Raw genomic sequence first — 16,791 nt, forward strand, 5'->3', positions numbered from 1 at the left:
GACCCCGTTCAAAGAAGGGTAGGGAATAACGTAAAACGACAGATATTGTACCAACCTGTGCGTTGAAGGCGTGCCCGAAAATCTCTCCCAGTTTCTTGGCATACATCTCCGATTTCCCAGTCTCTGTGGCGTACAGCACTGTGGCCTTGATACGGCGAGACAGCGCACGTCCAAACAGCTTCGACGTAAACTTGACGGCTCTGAAACGGAAAAATGGCGTTAACTTTTAAAGCCACAAGACTGGCATCATCAAAGCGTAATGCAGTTCTCGAGCAAAGGAACATACGTCCGAGACGAATTGTGAAGCATTGATCATTCATTAATGTGCAGCAACAAATCAAGCAGAACAAATAAAAGCGTAAATGTCGCATGCAGCCGTCATTTGAATAAAATGGGATACCCACTGAGGCAGTTTGAAATTACAAAGGTACGATCGGTGATAGATTACACAACATTGCCGCTATGAGATGGTGACATAGCGAAAGGCGAGTACTATCGATCGCACAGTATCACGAATTTTTTGTGCTGTGTGTCCTTTTACAGACTGGGCAACCCATCTTACATCATCCCTCTGAGTTGCCTCTCTTAAGATGCAAGGAAATTTTCTGGACCAATTTTGCTTTGTCTCCCCCCGCCCCCCACCCCTCCCCCATCTATATAGGGACATACTGAAGTGGGTCATCAGCAGCAGCAGCAGCAGCAGTATAGTAATCATCATGCATTTGACACGGTTAGATAAAGGGCTCGTCCAGACTTTATTTATGTGGGCCCAGTCTGTTCCTGCGTGCTTCATAATATCCACTTATCATCTCGATGTTTTATCTCTTGGAATCAACCTCCATTTCGTATTCATTATGGTCACAATTAGGTATATTTCTTGATCGATTTCCTTCTTTTTCTGTCTCTCTTATTAATTCGCAACATGTATCTCTCACTGTTCCCCGAGCGATACTTTTCCTAAACGGATTTTCACCAGCAAAGACAAAGACAGAACGCCACAAATCCACAGTGATAATACACTCTGACTGTAAACTTTCCTTTGTAGTCACATCCTGTTTACGATATACACTGCATGTCAGTGTAATTCTTCTTTTTCCACCCAATCTGCCGTAGACTTAAATTAAACTACACATAATGTTATTAGCTGATTTGCTAATTTGTACAACGTTCTTTCCAATATATTCGTTACTTTGAATATTTCCATTAGTTACTTAACACCCAAAACTTGACATTTTAAGTGCATTATGAGCACTTATAAGCTATAAACTTCAAAATCATCAGCACTAAGCTCTCAGTTATTTAATAATCGTAAAGCCAGCTGTCGCTCGGCTGAGAGAGGACATGCAGTGTTTCAAAATATCAACTGAAACACCGTCGTCTTTTCCCGCCTGAGCGACCTCAGGTAAGTAACGAACAGTTATTTGAACGTATATAACTAAATGTTTATCAGTGTATTAAATAAGTGTTTATTTTATGTTTGTTACATGTCGAGTGCACGCGATCGAGAGAACGCGATGTGGTGCTTATCTACCTACGGACGCGACGTGCGGCAGTGCAGGTCACTCGATAGGAGTGAACCATCGGCCAGCTCCCGGGAAAGCCCCTATCGCACTGTCAAGAACATCGATGCATATTATTATACTGAGATGATTTCAGTTTTGTAACGAAATGTTTCGGTTCTCCATCTACATCTACAGACATCGGGTACATCGTACCACTACTAGTCATCTCCCTTCCTGTTCCACTCGCAAACTGATCGAGGGAGAAACGTCCATCTACACTCCTGGAAATTGAAATAAGAACACCGTGAATTCATTGTCCCAGGAAGGGGAAACTTTATTGACACATTCCTGGGGTCAGATACATCACATGATCACACTGACAGAACCACAGGCACATAGACACAGGCAAGAGAGCATGCACAATGTCGGCACTAGTACAGTGTATATCCACCTTTCGCAGCAATGCAGGCTGCTATTCTCCCATGGAGACGATCGTAGAGATGCTGGATGTAGTCCTGTGGAACGGCTTGCCATGCCATTTCCACCTGGCGCCTCAGTTGGACCAGCGTTCGTGCCGGACGTGCAGACCGCGTGAGACGACGCTTCATCCAGTCCCAAACAGGCTCAATGGGGGACAGATCCGGAGATCTTGCTGGCCAGGGTAGTTGACTTACACCTTCTAGAGCACGTTGGGTGGCACGGGATACATGCGGACGTGCATTGTCCTGTTGGAACAGCAAGTTCCCTTGCCGGTCTAGGAATGGTAGACCGATGGGTTCGATGACGGTTTGGATGTACCGTGCACTATTCAGTGTCCCCTCGACGATCACCAGTGGTGTACGGCCAGTGTAGGAGATCGCTCCCCACACCATGATGCCGGGTGTTGGGCCTGTGTGCCTCGGTCGTATGCAGTCCTGATTGTGGCGCTCTCCTGCACGGCGCCAAACACGCATACGACCATCATTGGCACCAAGGCAGAAGCGACTCTCATCACTGAAGACGACACGTCTCCATTCGTCCCTCCATTCACGCCTGTTTCGACACCACTGGAGGCGGGCTGCACGATGTTGGGGCGTGAGCGGAAGACGTCCTAACGGTGTGCGGGACCGTAGCCCAGCTTCATGGAGACGGTTGCGAATGGTCCTCGCCGATACCCCAGGAGCAACAGCGTCCCTAATTTGCTGGGAGGTGGCGGTGCGGTCCCCTACGGCACTGCGTAGGATCTTACGGTCTTGGCGTGCATCCGTGCGTCGCTGCGGTCCGGTCCCAGGTCGACGGGCACGTGCACCTTCCGCCGACCACTGGCGACAACATCGATGTACTGTGGAGACCTCACGCTCCACGTGTTGAGCAATTCGGCGGTACGTCCACCCGGCCTCCCGCATGCCCACTATACGCCCTCGCTCAAAGTCCGTCAACTGCACATACGGTTCACGTCCACGCTGTCGCGGCATGCTACCAGTGTTAAAGACTGCGATGGAGCTCCGTATGCCACGGCAAACTGGCTGACACTGACGGCGGCGGTGCACAAATGCTGCGCAGCTAGCGCCATTCGACGGCCAACACCGCGGTTCCTGGTGTGTCCGCTGTGCCGTGCGTGTGATCATTGCTTGTACAGCCCTCTCGCAGTGTCCGGAGCAAGTATGGTGGGTCTGACACACCGGTGTCAATGTGTTCTTTTTTCCATTTCCAGGATTGTATATGCTTCCGTATGAGCCCTAATTACTCTAACCTCATGTGCGTGTTCCTTACACGAAATGTACGTTGGCGGCAGTAGGGTCGTTCCGTAGTCAGCTTCAAATGCCTGTTCTCTAAATTTTCTCAACAGCGCTCCTCGAAAAGAACGTCGCCTTCCCTCCAGGGATTCCCATTTGAATTACCAAAGAACCTCCGTAATACCTGTTTGAACTTACCGACCGGTAACAAACGAGCAGCCCGTCTCTGCTTCGATGTCTTTCTTCAATCCGACCTGTTTGGGATCCCGAACACTCGAGCAACAAAAGAATTGGTCGTACTAGGGTTCTATATGCCATTCTCCTTCAAACATGAACCATAGTGTCGGAAGTTCCATGCGGCTTTTCGCGGATGATGCTGTAGTATACAGAGAAGTTGCAGCATTAGAAAATTGTAGCGAAATGCAGGTAGATCTGCAGCGGATAGGCACTTGGTGCAGGGAGAGGCAACTGACCCTTAACATAGACAAATGTAATGTATTGCGAATACATAGAAAGAAGCATCCTTTATTGTATGATTATATGATAGCGGAACAAACACTGGTAGCAGTTACTTCTGTAAAATATCTGGGAGTATGCGTGCGGAACGATTTGAAGTGGAATGATCGTATAAAATTAATTGTTGGTAAGGCGGGTACCAGGTTGAGATTCATTGGGAGAGTGCTTAGAAAATGTAGTCCGTCAACAAAGGAGGTGGCTTACAAAACACTCGTTCGACCTATACTTGAGTATTGCTCATCAGTGTGGGATCCGTACCAGATCGGTCTGACGGAGGAGATAGAGAAGATCCAAAGAAGAGCGGCGCGTTTCGTCACAGGGTTATTTGGTAACCGTGATAGCGTTACGGAGATGTTTAATAAACTCAAGTGGCAGACTCTGCAAGAGAGGCGCTCTGCATCGCGGTGTAGCTTGCTCGCCAGGTTTCGAGAGGGTGCGTTTCTGGATGAGGTATCGAATATATTGCTTCCCCCTACTTATACCTCCCGAGGAGATCACGAATGTAAAATTAGAGAGATTAGAGCGCGCACGGAGGCTTTCAGGCAGTCGTTCTTCCCGCGAACCATACGCGACTGGAACAGGAAAGGGAGGTAATGACAGTGGCACGTAAAGTGCCCTCCGCCACACACCGTTGGGTGGCTTGCGGAGTATAAATGTAGATGTAGATGTAGACATACTTTCAAAATTCTCCCAATAAACCTAAGTCGACCATTCAATTTCCGCACCACAATCCTCACATGCTAGTTCCATTTCATATCGCTTTGCAACGTTATTCATAGATATTTAATCGACCTGACTGTGTCAAGCAGTACTCTGCTGATGTATTCGAACATTACGAAGTTACTTTCATACTCATCTTCGTTAACTTACATCATGTCAACTAGAACTTGTGTCAATGTCGTCTTGTATCTTCCTACAGTCAATCAACGACTACACTTCCCGTACACCATACCATCATCAGCAAATAGCCGCAGATTTCTGCTCATGTTGTCCGTCAGATCATTTATGTATATAGAAAGTAAGAATGGTCTATCGCACTTCCCTGGGGCATCCCTGACGATACACTAGACTCTGACGAACGCTCGCCCTCGAGGACAAAACGTACGGGGTCCTATTGCTTAAGAAGTCTTCGAGCAGCTCATGTATCGCGGAACCTATTCCGTCTGCTCGTACTTCCGTTAACCGTCCACACTAGGGAGCCGTGTCAATGCTTTTCGGAAATCTAGGACTGTGGAATCTATGCAGGGTATCATTTGGGAAAGGGCGTAACTGAGCTTCAGATGAGTGATGCTTTCTAAAACCGTGCTGCTTCGTGGACAGAAGATTTTCGTTCTCAAGGAATTTTGTTATATGCCAACTGAGAATATTTTCCAGAATTCTGCGGCAAACCGACGTCAAGGATATTGGTTTATAATTTTGGAGATCAGTTCTTATACTTTTTGTATATAGAGGAATCACCTGCTCTTTTTCCCAGTCGCTTGGGATTTGGCGCTCAGCGAGAGATCTGCGATAACTGCAAGCTGAGTAAGAGGCCAATACCGTAGAGTACTCTTTGTAAAACAGAAAAGGGGCACCATACGAACGTTGCGACTTATTTGCTCTCTACTTTTTCAGTTGCTTCTCTACGTCAGGCACGTCTTTGAATATGTTGGTTGGTTTGTTGGTTGTTTCGGGGAAGGAGACCAGACAGCGAGGTCATCGGTCTCATCGGATTAGGGAAGGACGGGGAAGGAAGTCGGCCGTGCCCTTTGAAAGGAACCATCCCGGCATTTGCCTGGAGAGATTTAGGGAAATCACGGAAAACCTAAATCAGGATGGCCGGACGCGGGATTGAACCGTTGTCCTCCCGAATGCGAGTCCAGTGTCTAACCACTGCGCCACCTCGCTCGGTCTTTGAATATGTCCTCAATACACGAGTCAGTGCGATGGTCAAATGATAATACTTTTTTTGCGATTGCCCCGTGTGAATGATTTGTTAAACGCGAAATTTAAAACTGCAGATTTCCTTTTGATATCTTCTGTTGCCACACCAGATAGGTCAACAAGCGACTGTGCAGAGTTCTTAACGATTCCTCTCCGAGTTTGTATCGAGTCTGTACTGAATCAGTATACTGTTTTTACGAAGTTATTGTGGGTTGATGTGAATATACTGACGCCTATAAAATCTCGATCGGACAAAGTTATAGGTAAATGATAAACATTTTGAAGTGTTGATAGATTGCACTGCACTCACACTTCTGATACGGTTTTATTCGTCTTGATGTTCTTAGGGAAGATGATCTTCATTACTTGGTTGCCATACTGGATACGGTCTGACTTAATTCATATGCTGAAATGATTGGCAGCAGTTAACGCTCTTGCTCGTGTGTTCTAGTGAAGGAACAGCGGTAAGCTTAACCTGTGTTCAAAGGAAGAGGATGCCGATTTAAACGATTGCAGTAAAAGCGTACGGTGGCTGATGGCCGAGGGGCGCGGTTTTTCTGCGGAACCTGAGTGAAAACGTTGCAGGCTGACCAGTTCCTCGGTCTCATTGTGCATACACGTTGGATGGCGCCGGTCGGTCGGCGGCCGCGTCCAGGTAGGTTGACTAGCGCCGAGGAGTCGCTGCTGCTATGGGCAGAGCACTGAAGACTGCCAATAAAGCTGAGGATGGGCCCTTGTTAGGCAGGAAGCCGATGAGATGACTGTGTGATTCAGCGAATTTCCGAGGGACAGGTCAGTAGCGCCCGGACGTCCAAACTCTGCTACAAAACATATGTGTGAAGGCACGAGGCTTTTAGTGAGTTTATGGCCGTTTTTTGGAAAGTTCGAAATGAACGCAACAGGAGAGATAATTATCTTTTTATGGAAGGCTGTGGTTCCCTCCAGGTCACGCTTTTAGCAAAAGACACAGTATAAACACGTGAGAAAGAGGCCGCAAAGCTGAATCTTTTTTCCTTTTCTCCCAATTAATTTTTAAAGTTGCTGATTGATCAAATCTGTGTATGCACAGCAAGGGGCGGTCTCCCAGTTTCGAATGCAGCGCTCCAGCTCGTGATTGGCTTCTGATAAAGTGGGAGTAGTCTAAGATGTAAACGTGCTACGCTACCGAGCTGGCAAGGAAAGCTGAGAGAGAGAGAAGAGGACACTCTTGTACTGGCACTTCGCTGGTAAAGAACTACAGATCTTTACCTAAATGGTACGACTTGTGTCCTTTGCTAGTGTGCAAAAAATGGTTCAAATGGCTCTGAGCACTATGGGACTAAACTTCTGAGGTCATTAGTCCCCTAGAACTTAGAACTAGTTAAACCTAACTAACCTAAGGACATTACACACATCCATGCCCGAGGCAGGATTCGAACCTGCGACCGTAGCGGTCTCGCGGTTCCAGACTGCAGCGCCTAGAACCGCACGGCCACTTCGGCCGGCGCTAGTGAGCAACTTAGAGCCTGTGCCATTCACCATCTGAACCTTCAGAGATACAGCTTCTAACATAACGCAAACAACGAGTGATGCATGGGTGTACTCATCTGTTTTGAGTCGGCCGTCTAAACATTTGACATATTCTGTCACCCATAGTCGTGGCACAGAGTCAAATTGGTTTGGCAGACCAGAAAACCACCTGCACACTGGAATCTACTGGGGTTTCAGAGGCTCATAGGGAAGTATCTGCGTTCAGAATTAGCCGAACGCGAGACCGCGTACTTGCATTTTTTCGGGCGCGCGCCATTAATAACAGATTGCTGCCGTCCATGACTCCAGTCGGCGAACTCATCGTGGTGAGCCGCCCTGACCAACAGGAAGGTAAAGTATTCGCTACTACGGCGTAGGGCTCCATCGAACTACAGACCTATATCATTGACGTCGGTTTGCAGTAGGGTTTTGGAGCATATACTGTATTCAAACAATATGAATCACCTCGAAGGGAACGATCTATTTATACGTAATCAGCATGGTTTCAGAAAACATCGTTCTTGTGCAACGCAGCTAGCTCTTTATTCACACGAAGTAATGGCCACTATCGACAAGGGATCTCAAGTTGAATCCGTATTTCTAGATTTCCGGAAAGCTTTTGACACCGTTCCTCACAAGCGACTTCTAATCAGGCTGCGGGCCTATGGGGTATCGTCTCAGTTGTGCGACTGTATTCGTGATTTCCTATCAGGAAGGTCGCAGTTAGTAGTAATAGACGGCAAATCATCGAGTAAAACTGAAGTGATATCAGGTGTTACCCAGGGAAGCGTCCTGGGACCTCTGCTGTTCCTGATCTATATAAATGACCTGGGTGACAATCTGAGCAGTTCTCTTAGGTTGTTCGCAGTTGATGCTGTAATTTACCGTCTACTAAGGTCATCCGAAGACCAATATCAGTTGCAAAGCGATTTAGAAAAGATTGCTGTATAGTGTGGCAGGTGGCAGTTGACGCTAAATAACGAAAAGTGTGAGGTGATCCACATGAGTTACAGAAGGAATCCGTTGGAATTCGATTACTCGTTAAATAGTACAGTTCTCAAGGCTGTCAATTCAACTAAGTACCTGGGTGTTATACGAACAACTTCAGTTGGAAAGACCACATAGATAATATTGTGGGGAAGGCGAGCCAAAGGTTGCGTTTCATTGGCAGGACACTTAGAAGATGCAATAAGTCCTCTGAAGAGACAGCTTACACAACACTCGTTCGTCCTCTGTTAGAATATTGCTGCGCGGTGTGGGATCCTTACCAGGTGGGATTGACGGAGGACATCGAAAGGGTGCAAAAAAGGGCAGCTCGATTGTATTATCACGTAATAGGCGAGAGAGTGTGGCAGATATGATACGCGAGTTGGGATGGAAGTCATTAAAGCAAAGACGTTTTTCGTCGTGGCGAGATCTATTTACGAAATTTCAGTCACCAACTTTCTCTTCCGAATGCGAAAATATTTTGTTGAGCCTAACCTACATAGGTAGGAATGATCATCAAAATAAAATAAGAGAAATCAGAGCTCGAACAGAAAGGTTAGGTGTTCGTTTTTCCCGATCGCTGTTCGGGAGTGGAATGGTAGAGAGATAGTATGATCGTGGTTCGATGAACCCTCTGGCAAACACTTAAAAGTGAATTGCAGAGTTATCATGTAGATGTAGATGTATAACTCTCAGCAATCTGCTTCTCAGGACGCTACCTTGGAACCATATTTTTCTTTACGCAAAATGGCTCTGAGCACTATGGGACTTAACTTCTGAGGTCATCAATCCCCTAGAACTACTTAAACCTAACTAACCTAAGGACATCACACACATCCATGCCCACGGTAGGATTCGAACATGCGAGCGTAGCGGTCGCGCGGTTCCAGACTGTAGCGCCTAGAATCCCTCGGCCACTTCGGCCGGGTATAATAGCAGACACCTACTAGTTTACCCTTTGTGTTATAATCATTGTCAGTAATTTATTTGTCTTTGCAGATTTACGATGAACGATTGCGGTTTGTCATACCGATATCTTGCTAAGAAGTATCTGGAACCTTTATCACGTAGTTTGAGAGAAGCAGCTGCTGGTTGCAAAATGTAACTAGCGCTAGGGCACGCCGACGGAACGTCACAATCCGCACATTTCTGTCTGTTCTAAGTCCAAACGTAATAACTATTCAGCATTGACTGTACTGCGTCTACGTTCGATAGGTTGCTTTCTGCGCAGCCTCCTGCAACTGAAATTTCACTTAATGCAACAGGCAAGGGACACTATTTCAATTTAAAAAAAACTGCCCTTCGAGTAATTACTCTGGGCGGCCTTTGTAGCGCCGGTTGTCTCTCGTCGCCATTAATCGGGCCGCTGACAGAACGGTTGGCGTCTCCCGTGAGAGGGAGCCCTCCCGCTGATGGCCAGTGATTGAGGGTGATGCGACGGGAGGGGAGAGGGTGGAGGGGGGAGGGGGGAAGGAGTGGAGGGAGGGATGGGGGAGGGAGCACTTTATGGCGCCGCCTGTGGCTGGGCCACGCGGCCACAATTAACGGCCGCACCTCCCTACTCGCACCCGCTTTCGCGTACGGTAGGGGGCAGTTCAAGCAGAACCACCTCTCAGGTGAATCAGAAACGTTAATTTTCCTTTACGAAGTTTCGTAACTCCTGTCGGGGAGTTACGTAAACTAATAATCATCTATTCTTCGATATAAAATATGTTATAGGTTGGTCCAGTGAAAAACTCAAGGCAGATAACGTTTCATGTCAATGGCATCTCCTGTTACCTAGGTAGAAGAAGTCCATGTTTAGGAGTGATCCGTTTAGTTTCATAAACTGTTAATGGTTCTGTCTGCTATAAAACAACATTTGCTATCACAAATAGTGAAATATAAAAGTAACTGCGTGAAGATTTTGACAGAGTACTGAAAGACCTGAGTCGAAACAAGGCCCCGGGAGTAGACAACATTCCATTAGAACTACTGAGCCGGCCGTGGTGGTCGAGCGGTTCTAGGCGCTCAGTCCGGAACCGCGCGACTCCTACGGTGGCAGGTTCGAATCCTGCCTCGGGCATGGATGTCTGTGATGTCCTTAGGTTAGTTAGGTTCAAGTAGTTCTAAGTTCTAGGGGACTGATGAACACAGCTGTTAAGTCCCATAGTGCTCAGAGCCATTTGAGCCATTTTGAATCAACTACTGACAACCTTGGGAGAGCCAGTCCTGACAAAACCCTACCATCTGGTGAGCAGGATATATAAGACAGGCGAAATACCCTCAGACTTCAAGAAGAATATAATAATTCCAATCCCAAAGGAAGCAGGTGTTGACAGATGCGAAAATTACCGAACTATCAGTTTAATAAGTCACAGCTGCAAAATACTAACGCAAATTCTTTACAGGCGAATGGAAAAACTAGTAGAAACCAACCTCGGGGAAGATCAGTTTGGATTCCGTAGAAGTATTGGAACACGTGAGGCAATACTGACCCTACGACTTATCTTATAAGCTAGATTAAGGAAAGGCAAACCTACGTTTCAAGCATTTGTAGACTTAGAGAAAGCTTTTGACAAAGTTGACTGGAATGCTCTCTTTCAAATTCTGAAGGTGGCAGGGGTAAAATACAGGGAGCGAAAGGCTATTTACAATTTGTACAGAAACCAGATGGCAGTTATAAGAGTCGAGGGACACGAAAGGGAAGCAGTGGTTGGGAAGGGAGTGAGACAGGGTTGTAGCCTCTCCCCGATGTTATTCAATCTGTATATTGAGCAAGCACTGAAAGACACAAAAGACAAATTTGGAGTAGGTATTAAAATACATGGAGAAGAAATAAAAACTATGAGGTTCGCCGATGACGTTGTAATTCTGTCAGAGACAGCAAAGGACTTGGAAGAGCTGTTGAACGGAATGGATAGTGTCTTTAAAAGAGGATATAAGATGAACATCAACAAAAGCAAAACGAGAATAATGGAATGTAGTCGAATTAAGTCGGGTGATGCTGAGGGAATTAGATTAGGAAATGAGACACTTAAAGTAGTAAAGGAGTTTTACTATTTGGGGAGCAAAATAACTGATGATGATCGAAGTAGAGAGGATATAAAATGTAGACTGGCAATTGCAAGGAAAGCGTTTCTGAAGAAGAGAAATTGTTAACATCGAGTATAGATTTAAGTGTCAGGAAGTTGTTTCTGAAAGTATTTGTATGGAGTGTAGTCATGTATGGAAGTGAAACATGGACGATAAATAGTTTGGACAAGAAGAGAATAGAAGCTTTCGAAATGTGGTGCTACAGAAGAATGCTGAAGATTAGATGGGTAGATCACATAACTAATGAGGAGGTATTGAATAGGATTGGGGAGAAGAGAAGTTTGTGGCACAACTTGACTAGAAGGAGGGATCGGCTGGTAGGACATGTTCTGAGGCATGAAGGGATCACCAATTTAGTATTGGAGGGCAGCGTGGAGGGTAAAAATCGTAGAGGGAGACCGAGAGATGAATACACTAAGCAGATTCAGAAGCATGTAGGTTGCAGTAGTTACTGGGAGATGAAGAAGCTTGTACAGGATAGAGCTGCATCAAACCAGTCTCAGGACTATAGACCACAACAACAACAAAAGTAACTGCACGAGTAGTTAATAAACTGCGCAAAAAAAGGCATCACTCTTTCGAACCCCGTAATTGTCGCTCATTTCGACGCATAAGTGTAAACTTTGGCTATAGGGTGTCTACAACCTTTTTCTGTATTGGTGCGTCCTGCGACGTCTCCCTCGCGCTCGGCAACGCTCTAAGAGCGAGGTGTCGGAACATGTGAAATAAAGGCCACGGCTCAGAAGTTCATGTGATCTTTCAGGTGGGTTAATGATGTCACATTGGCACAATATTTCACTACAATTGTGCCAAAAGCCATCGTGGACGCATCACACAAGGGAAGGTCCACACACACCGTCACATTTCATCCCTTCTCTTCTCAGAACCGGGATACCCACCGTTGAAATTACGTGGTTTCCTTATGGGTGCCCAAGGAAAACATTTCGGACACGTCGACGCCCAGAATCGACACGGAAAGCCCTCAGGAGGTGGCATAAAGGGTTTCAATGAAACCACTCCTTCCCTTGTGGCGTTGATCCCCACACACTTCGCTGTTGAAAACGACGGTTCGCAGTGCGAAGAGCAACACGACAACGTTCTTGATAACTTTCTACACTGTTGACACCTCCCGGTTTAAGAACATTCCGGGGCCGCATCTCCATTGAACGTAATGTCAGCCCTTTGTAGGGTAATGCGACCGCAGTTTTTGCTCTGGTGTACAGCCTGGAAACGGGACCGTTCAAAACCATTCAACGGAATTTGAACGTGATCTGAAGCAGCGAAGTGTGTTTATGGTTCTTCAACCTCCTGTTTCGCATCGTCTTGTGACGTGATGACGGATGGGAGCAACACTGACATGTGGGTGAATAAGACGGCAAACGATCTCTCTGTAAGACCGCCCTAGTTCGGCACCACTGTCCGTGACACCTACGCACCTTTGTTGAACACTGTTGTATGACTACTTTGGATGAGGCAGTACATCAGGTAAAATTTTCACAGTCCCAGAGCAAAAGTATCTCGCTACATGCTGGCAATGTCGACACGAAGCAGGCGCAATGAAAACATTTCGCTACCGAGACTGAGTCAGGGCAAAATACATCGGCGCTTCTGGCGACCCAGGCAGGAGACTTCAGCAGAATGTAGTGGGTCAGAGCAGCCAAACACGGTCACCTCACCTTTGTTATGTGACGAAATAAGGCGAAGGCAGCGAACGGTACCATGAGCTTCTACGAACCGGTTCTATACTACAACAAACTCTTGAAGCAAGCACGGGATAAGGAAAACCGCTGTTATCTTCGTAACAGCAAGCCCTATGGGGTAATAACGAATGACAGCAGGTAAATATTAGCCACTAGTCCGCTCCATAAATAGCTTAGCAGTTTAGCTCGTGAGGCAGTCCGTCAGATAGATCGATAGCATGGATGACGTTCGCTTGATTGCAGCTAAGTGGCGCCTGAAAAAATCTATCGTAGATTTGCTGCATGTTACGGACAACCACAGCCATTCCTGGGAGAGGTGGCTACCATGCCGTAAACACCAGTCGCAGAGTTCAACACCATAGTGTGCCTCTGTCGCAGATGGGAGGACCTGGAGGTCTTTCCTTCCTAGCAGAATCAGTACACCATCGTTCCTGACATTCTGGCGGTCTAAATAGGGCCTACCAGCACGGCAGGCCAATATCGTCGAACTTCACGGCTGCACGGCAACGGTCATGGCAGTACGACGGATGACGAAGCAGGGTGGTGAGCAGGAGCGAACAGAGCACCCGCCAAGACGGCGTGTGTAAGTTTAATACAGGATGTGGTAGATAAGTAATGAGATTGGCCGCCGCGCGGCGCCCCAGTCGCTCGCAGGGCGGTCTCCACCTGTACGTCACGTGGTGGGGGATCTGAGCTAACAATAGAACCGGTTCGCAGTCGCGTCGGAGCTCTGGTGCAATGAGGGTCGAGCTTCGCGTATTACGTTGTTTGTGTGCCCGTGACACGTGAAAACGCTGAAGATGGATCGCTCGATAGAACAGCGGTATGCAATCAAATTTTACTTTCGCTTGGGCAAAACTGCTTCGGAAACTTTTGCTACGATTACGGAGGCCTACAAAGAAGACTCCCTATCAAGAGCTCAAGTGTTCCGGTGGTTTAATGAATTTAAAAACGGGAGGGAATCCGTTGAAGACATGGAACGATCTGGACGCCCTTCAACGAGTCGTGTGGATGAAACGGTGGCCAAAGTGAAAGAACTCCTGGACTCCGACCGTCGTTTAAGTCTCAAAATGATCGCCGATGAGGTCTCCGTGAATAAATTTACGGTTCACCAAATTGTTACGCAAGATTTGATGATGAGGAAAGTTTGCGCAAAATTGGTTCCCCGAGTGCTCACCGCCGAACAAAAGCAACAACGAGTGGACGTTTGCCGTGAGATGTTGAATGATTTGGAAAATAATCCACACTTTTTAGACAACGTAGTAACAGGCGACGAATCGTGGACATTCCAGTACGACCCGGAGACGAAAGCCCAGAGCTCGGAGTGGCACACACACCGGCATCCCCGCGGCCGAAGAAAGCAAGAATGTCAAAGTCCCGCATCAAGACAATGCTGATTGTGTTTTTCGACAAGCGGGGGTTAATTCACAAAAAGTTTGTCCCTGAGGGGAAGACTGTCAATGCCGAATTCTACAAAGAAGTCCTTCAGCGATTGCACAGAGCCGTCAAACGGAAGCGACAGGACCTTGCTCAACGCTGGCGTCTCCACCACGACAACGCTCCGGCGCACACAGCGTTCCTCGTGACCTCCTACTTGACCTGAATTGGAGTTGAAGTTTTGCCACAGCCACCATACAGCCCTGACTTGAGTCTTCCTGATTTCTTCCTATTTCCGAAGGTCAAAAGATGCCTGAAGGGTCATCGTTTCGACGATATTCCGAACATCCAACATGCTGTCACGAAGGCACTAACTGGGATAACTCAAACGGATTACAGTGGGGCCTATGAAGCTTGGAAAACGCGCTGGCAACGTTGTGTCGACGCCCAAGGCGAGTACTTTGAAGAATATTAACGTTTTGTACAAATTGGATCAATAAATTTGTTTTTCTAGACTGAGTCTCATTACTTATCTACCACACCCTGTATACGCGCTGCCGTCACTCACTGCCGCGGCGTCGCGGTACGGTCGGTGCCGGGGTCACCGCAAGCGGGGAACCACCGCTGCAGCAGCCGGCCGGAACGCGGTGTGCTGCGTCACCTGCCTTGAGCGGGCTTAAGGCCGTTTACGACGCGATTCTTCTGAGGGAGCGTTACTTGTATTTCTGTGGAAATAAATAATTCTGAATCTTCTTTCACTATGCTTACCAGCGACAACAGGTCACTACCATCGTTCCAAGGAAAACTGGCAACCGGCAAGGAGTGAACTGAGAGAGTTCCTCCTGGTCGGTGCCGGGGTCACCGCAAGCGGGGAACCACCGCTGCAGCAGCCGGCAGGAACGAGGTGTGCTGCGTCACCTGCCTTGAGCGGGCTTAAGGCCGTTTACGACGCGATTCTTCTGAGGGAGCGTTACTTGTATTTCTGTGGAAATAAATAATTCTGAATCTTCTTTCACTATGCTTACCAGCGACAACAGGTCACTACCATCTTTCCAAGGAAAACTGGCAACCGGCAAGGAGTGAACTGAGAGAGTTCCTCCTGAGACAGAATCAACTCTACTTCCGCTCTCCCAGTAGTCGCCTCTTACAGAATGTTAAAAAAATGTACCTGTCAGAAACTTGGACACCCGTTCAGATACCTTGCGCCTGCTTACCGTCGAATGGCATACTTGCCACACTTTCTGCCATCTCATGAGAGTTTGTCGCGTCGAGTCTGAGGCAACGGTATGTCTGAAGTATTTCCCTAGGTCATCCATAAGAAAACAGCGTTATTTCAGCGCTAGATATCGCTGTTCTGTCCACCATCGTCAAAAGAAGGGGTGTGATGACCTCCCAATCTTTTGACACGTCCACCATGGCGTTGGGCAGAACTGTGTGAAATTTTATTCCAACGTGACATCATCAACCCACATTACAGCTCTCACAAACTTCTGAGCTGTCTCCGTTTTAATCATGTGTTGACACTAGAACTGTTTCACAAGCTGTGACATGGTCGCGGAATTGAACAGTGACCCGAAAATACAATAAATTCTTTTTACTTCACGTCTATGGTCACAATTTTTTTGTCATCAGACCACGCGTTTCGGTCTATAGTGATCTGAAGGTGGTCATTATGGACCGAAACCGGTAGTCAGACGACAAAAAATTTGTACCCATAGACGTGAAGTAAAGGAAATTTATACAAGGACAGTTGATGTTTTTAAAAATATCGGGAATCCGATACATCGATATTTAAAAACATATCGTTTCTTGCCCTCGATTCATCGACGTAAATTATAGATATATCAAAGGAAAAGATGTTGAAATGCGATCAATAAAAATATCGACTGCACAATGTAACTATACTGCCGGTGTTAGAGTTGTGTATTTAAGTATTGATTTATTTTGGTTCAAATGGCTCTGAGCACTATGGGACTTAACATCTATGGTTATCAGCCCCCTAGAACTTAGAACTACTTAAACCTAACTAACCTAAGGACATCACAGAACACCCAGTCATCACGAGGCAGAGAAAATCCCTGACCCCGTCGGGAATCGAACCCGGGAACTCGGGCGCGGGAAGCGAGAACGCTACCGCACGATCACGAGCTGCTGACATTGATTTATTATTAGGTATTCTGTTCATCAAAAAGCTAGCAGCCACCCTGTTCCCCTTAGAGCAAGAACTGAAAGAAAAACACTTAATTTGAAAATGTGTAAGTTAGTAATGGGACTTTGTGCAAATGAAAAGCTTGTATTATAATACTTTTTTGGTCGACTGTTGTGTTGTTAATTAACAACTGTGAACATGATGCATTGTCATGCAATATTTCATTCCAGTTAATGTCTCATATCTTATTTTCTTAATTTGGTATTAGCTGCATGTCGAAATATGCCTTATTTCACTATGATGTAGGGAAATTGCGTGGTGACGTTAAAAGTTCCAGT

At 46.7% G+C, this 16,791-nt stretch overlaps 1 protein-coding gene across 1 annotated transcript in view; it reads right to left on the bottom strand.

Annotated features, from left to right (window-relative positions):
• Nucleotides 1-16,791, bottom strand: part of LOC126467134 (nitric oxide synthase, salivary gland) — a 719,566-nt gene that overhangs the window by 130,097 nt on the left and 572,678 nt on the right. The window contains exon 11 of the mRNA XM_050096439.1: nt 56-200. Within this exon, the coding sequence (XP_049952396.1) occupies nt 56-200 (145 nt within the window). The remainder of the gene's footprint in view (nt 1-55; nt 201-16,791) is intronic.

The sequence above is a fragment of the Schistocerca serialis genome, chromosome 1 (genome assembly GCF_023864345.2).
Source record: "Schistocerca serialis cubense isolate TAMUIC-IGC-003099 chromosome 1, iqSchSeri2.2, whole genome shotgun sequence".
NCBI classification, from domain to species: domain Eukaryota; kingdom Metazoa; phylum Arthropoda; class Insecta; order Orthoptera; family Acrididae; genus Schistocerca; species Schistocerca serialis.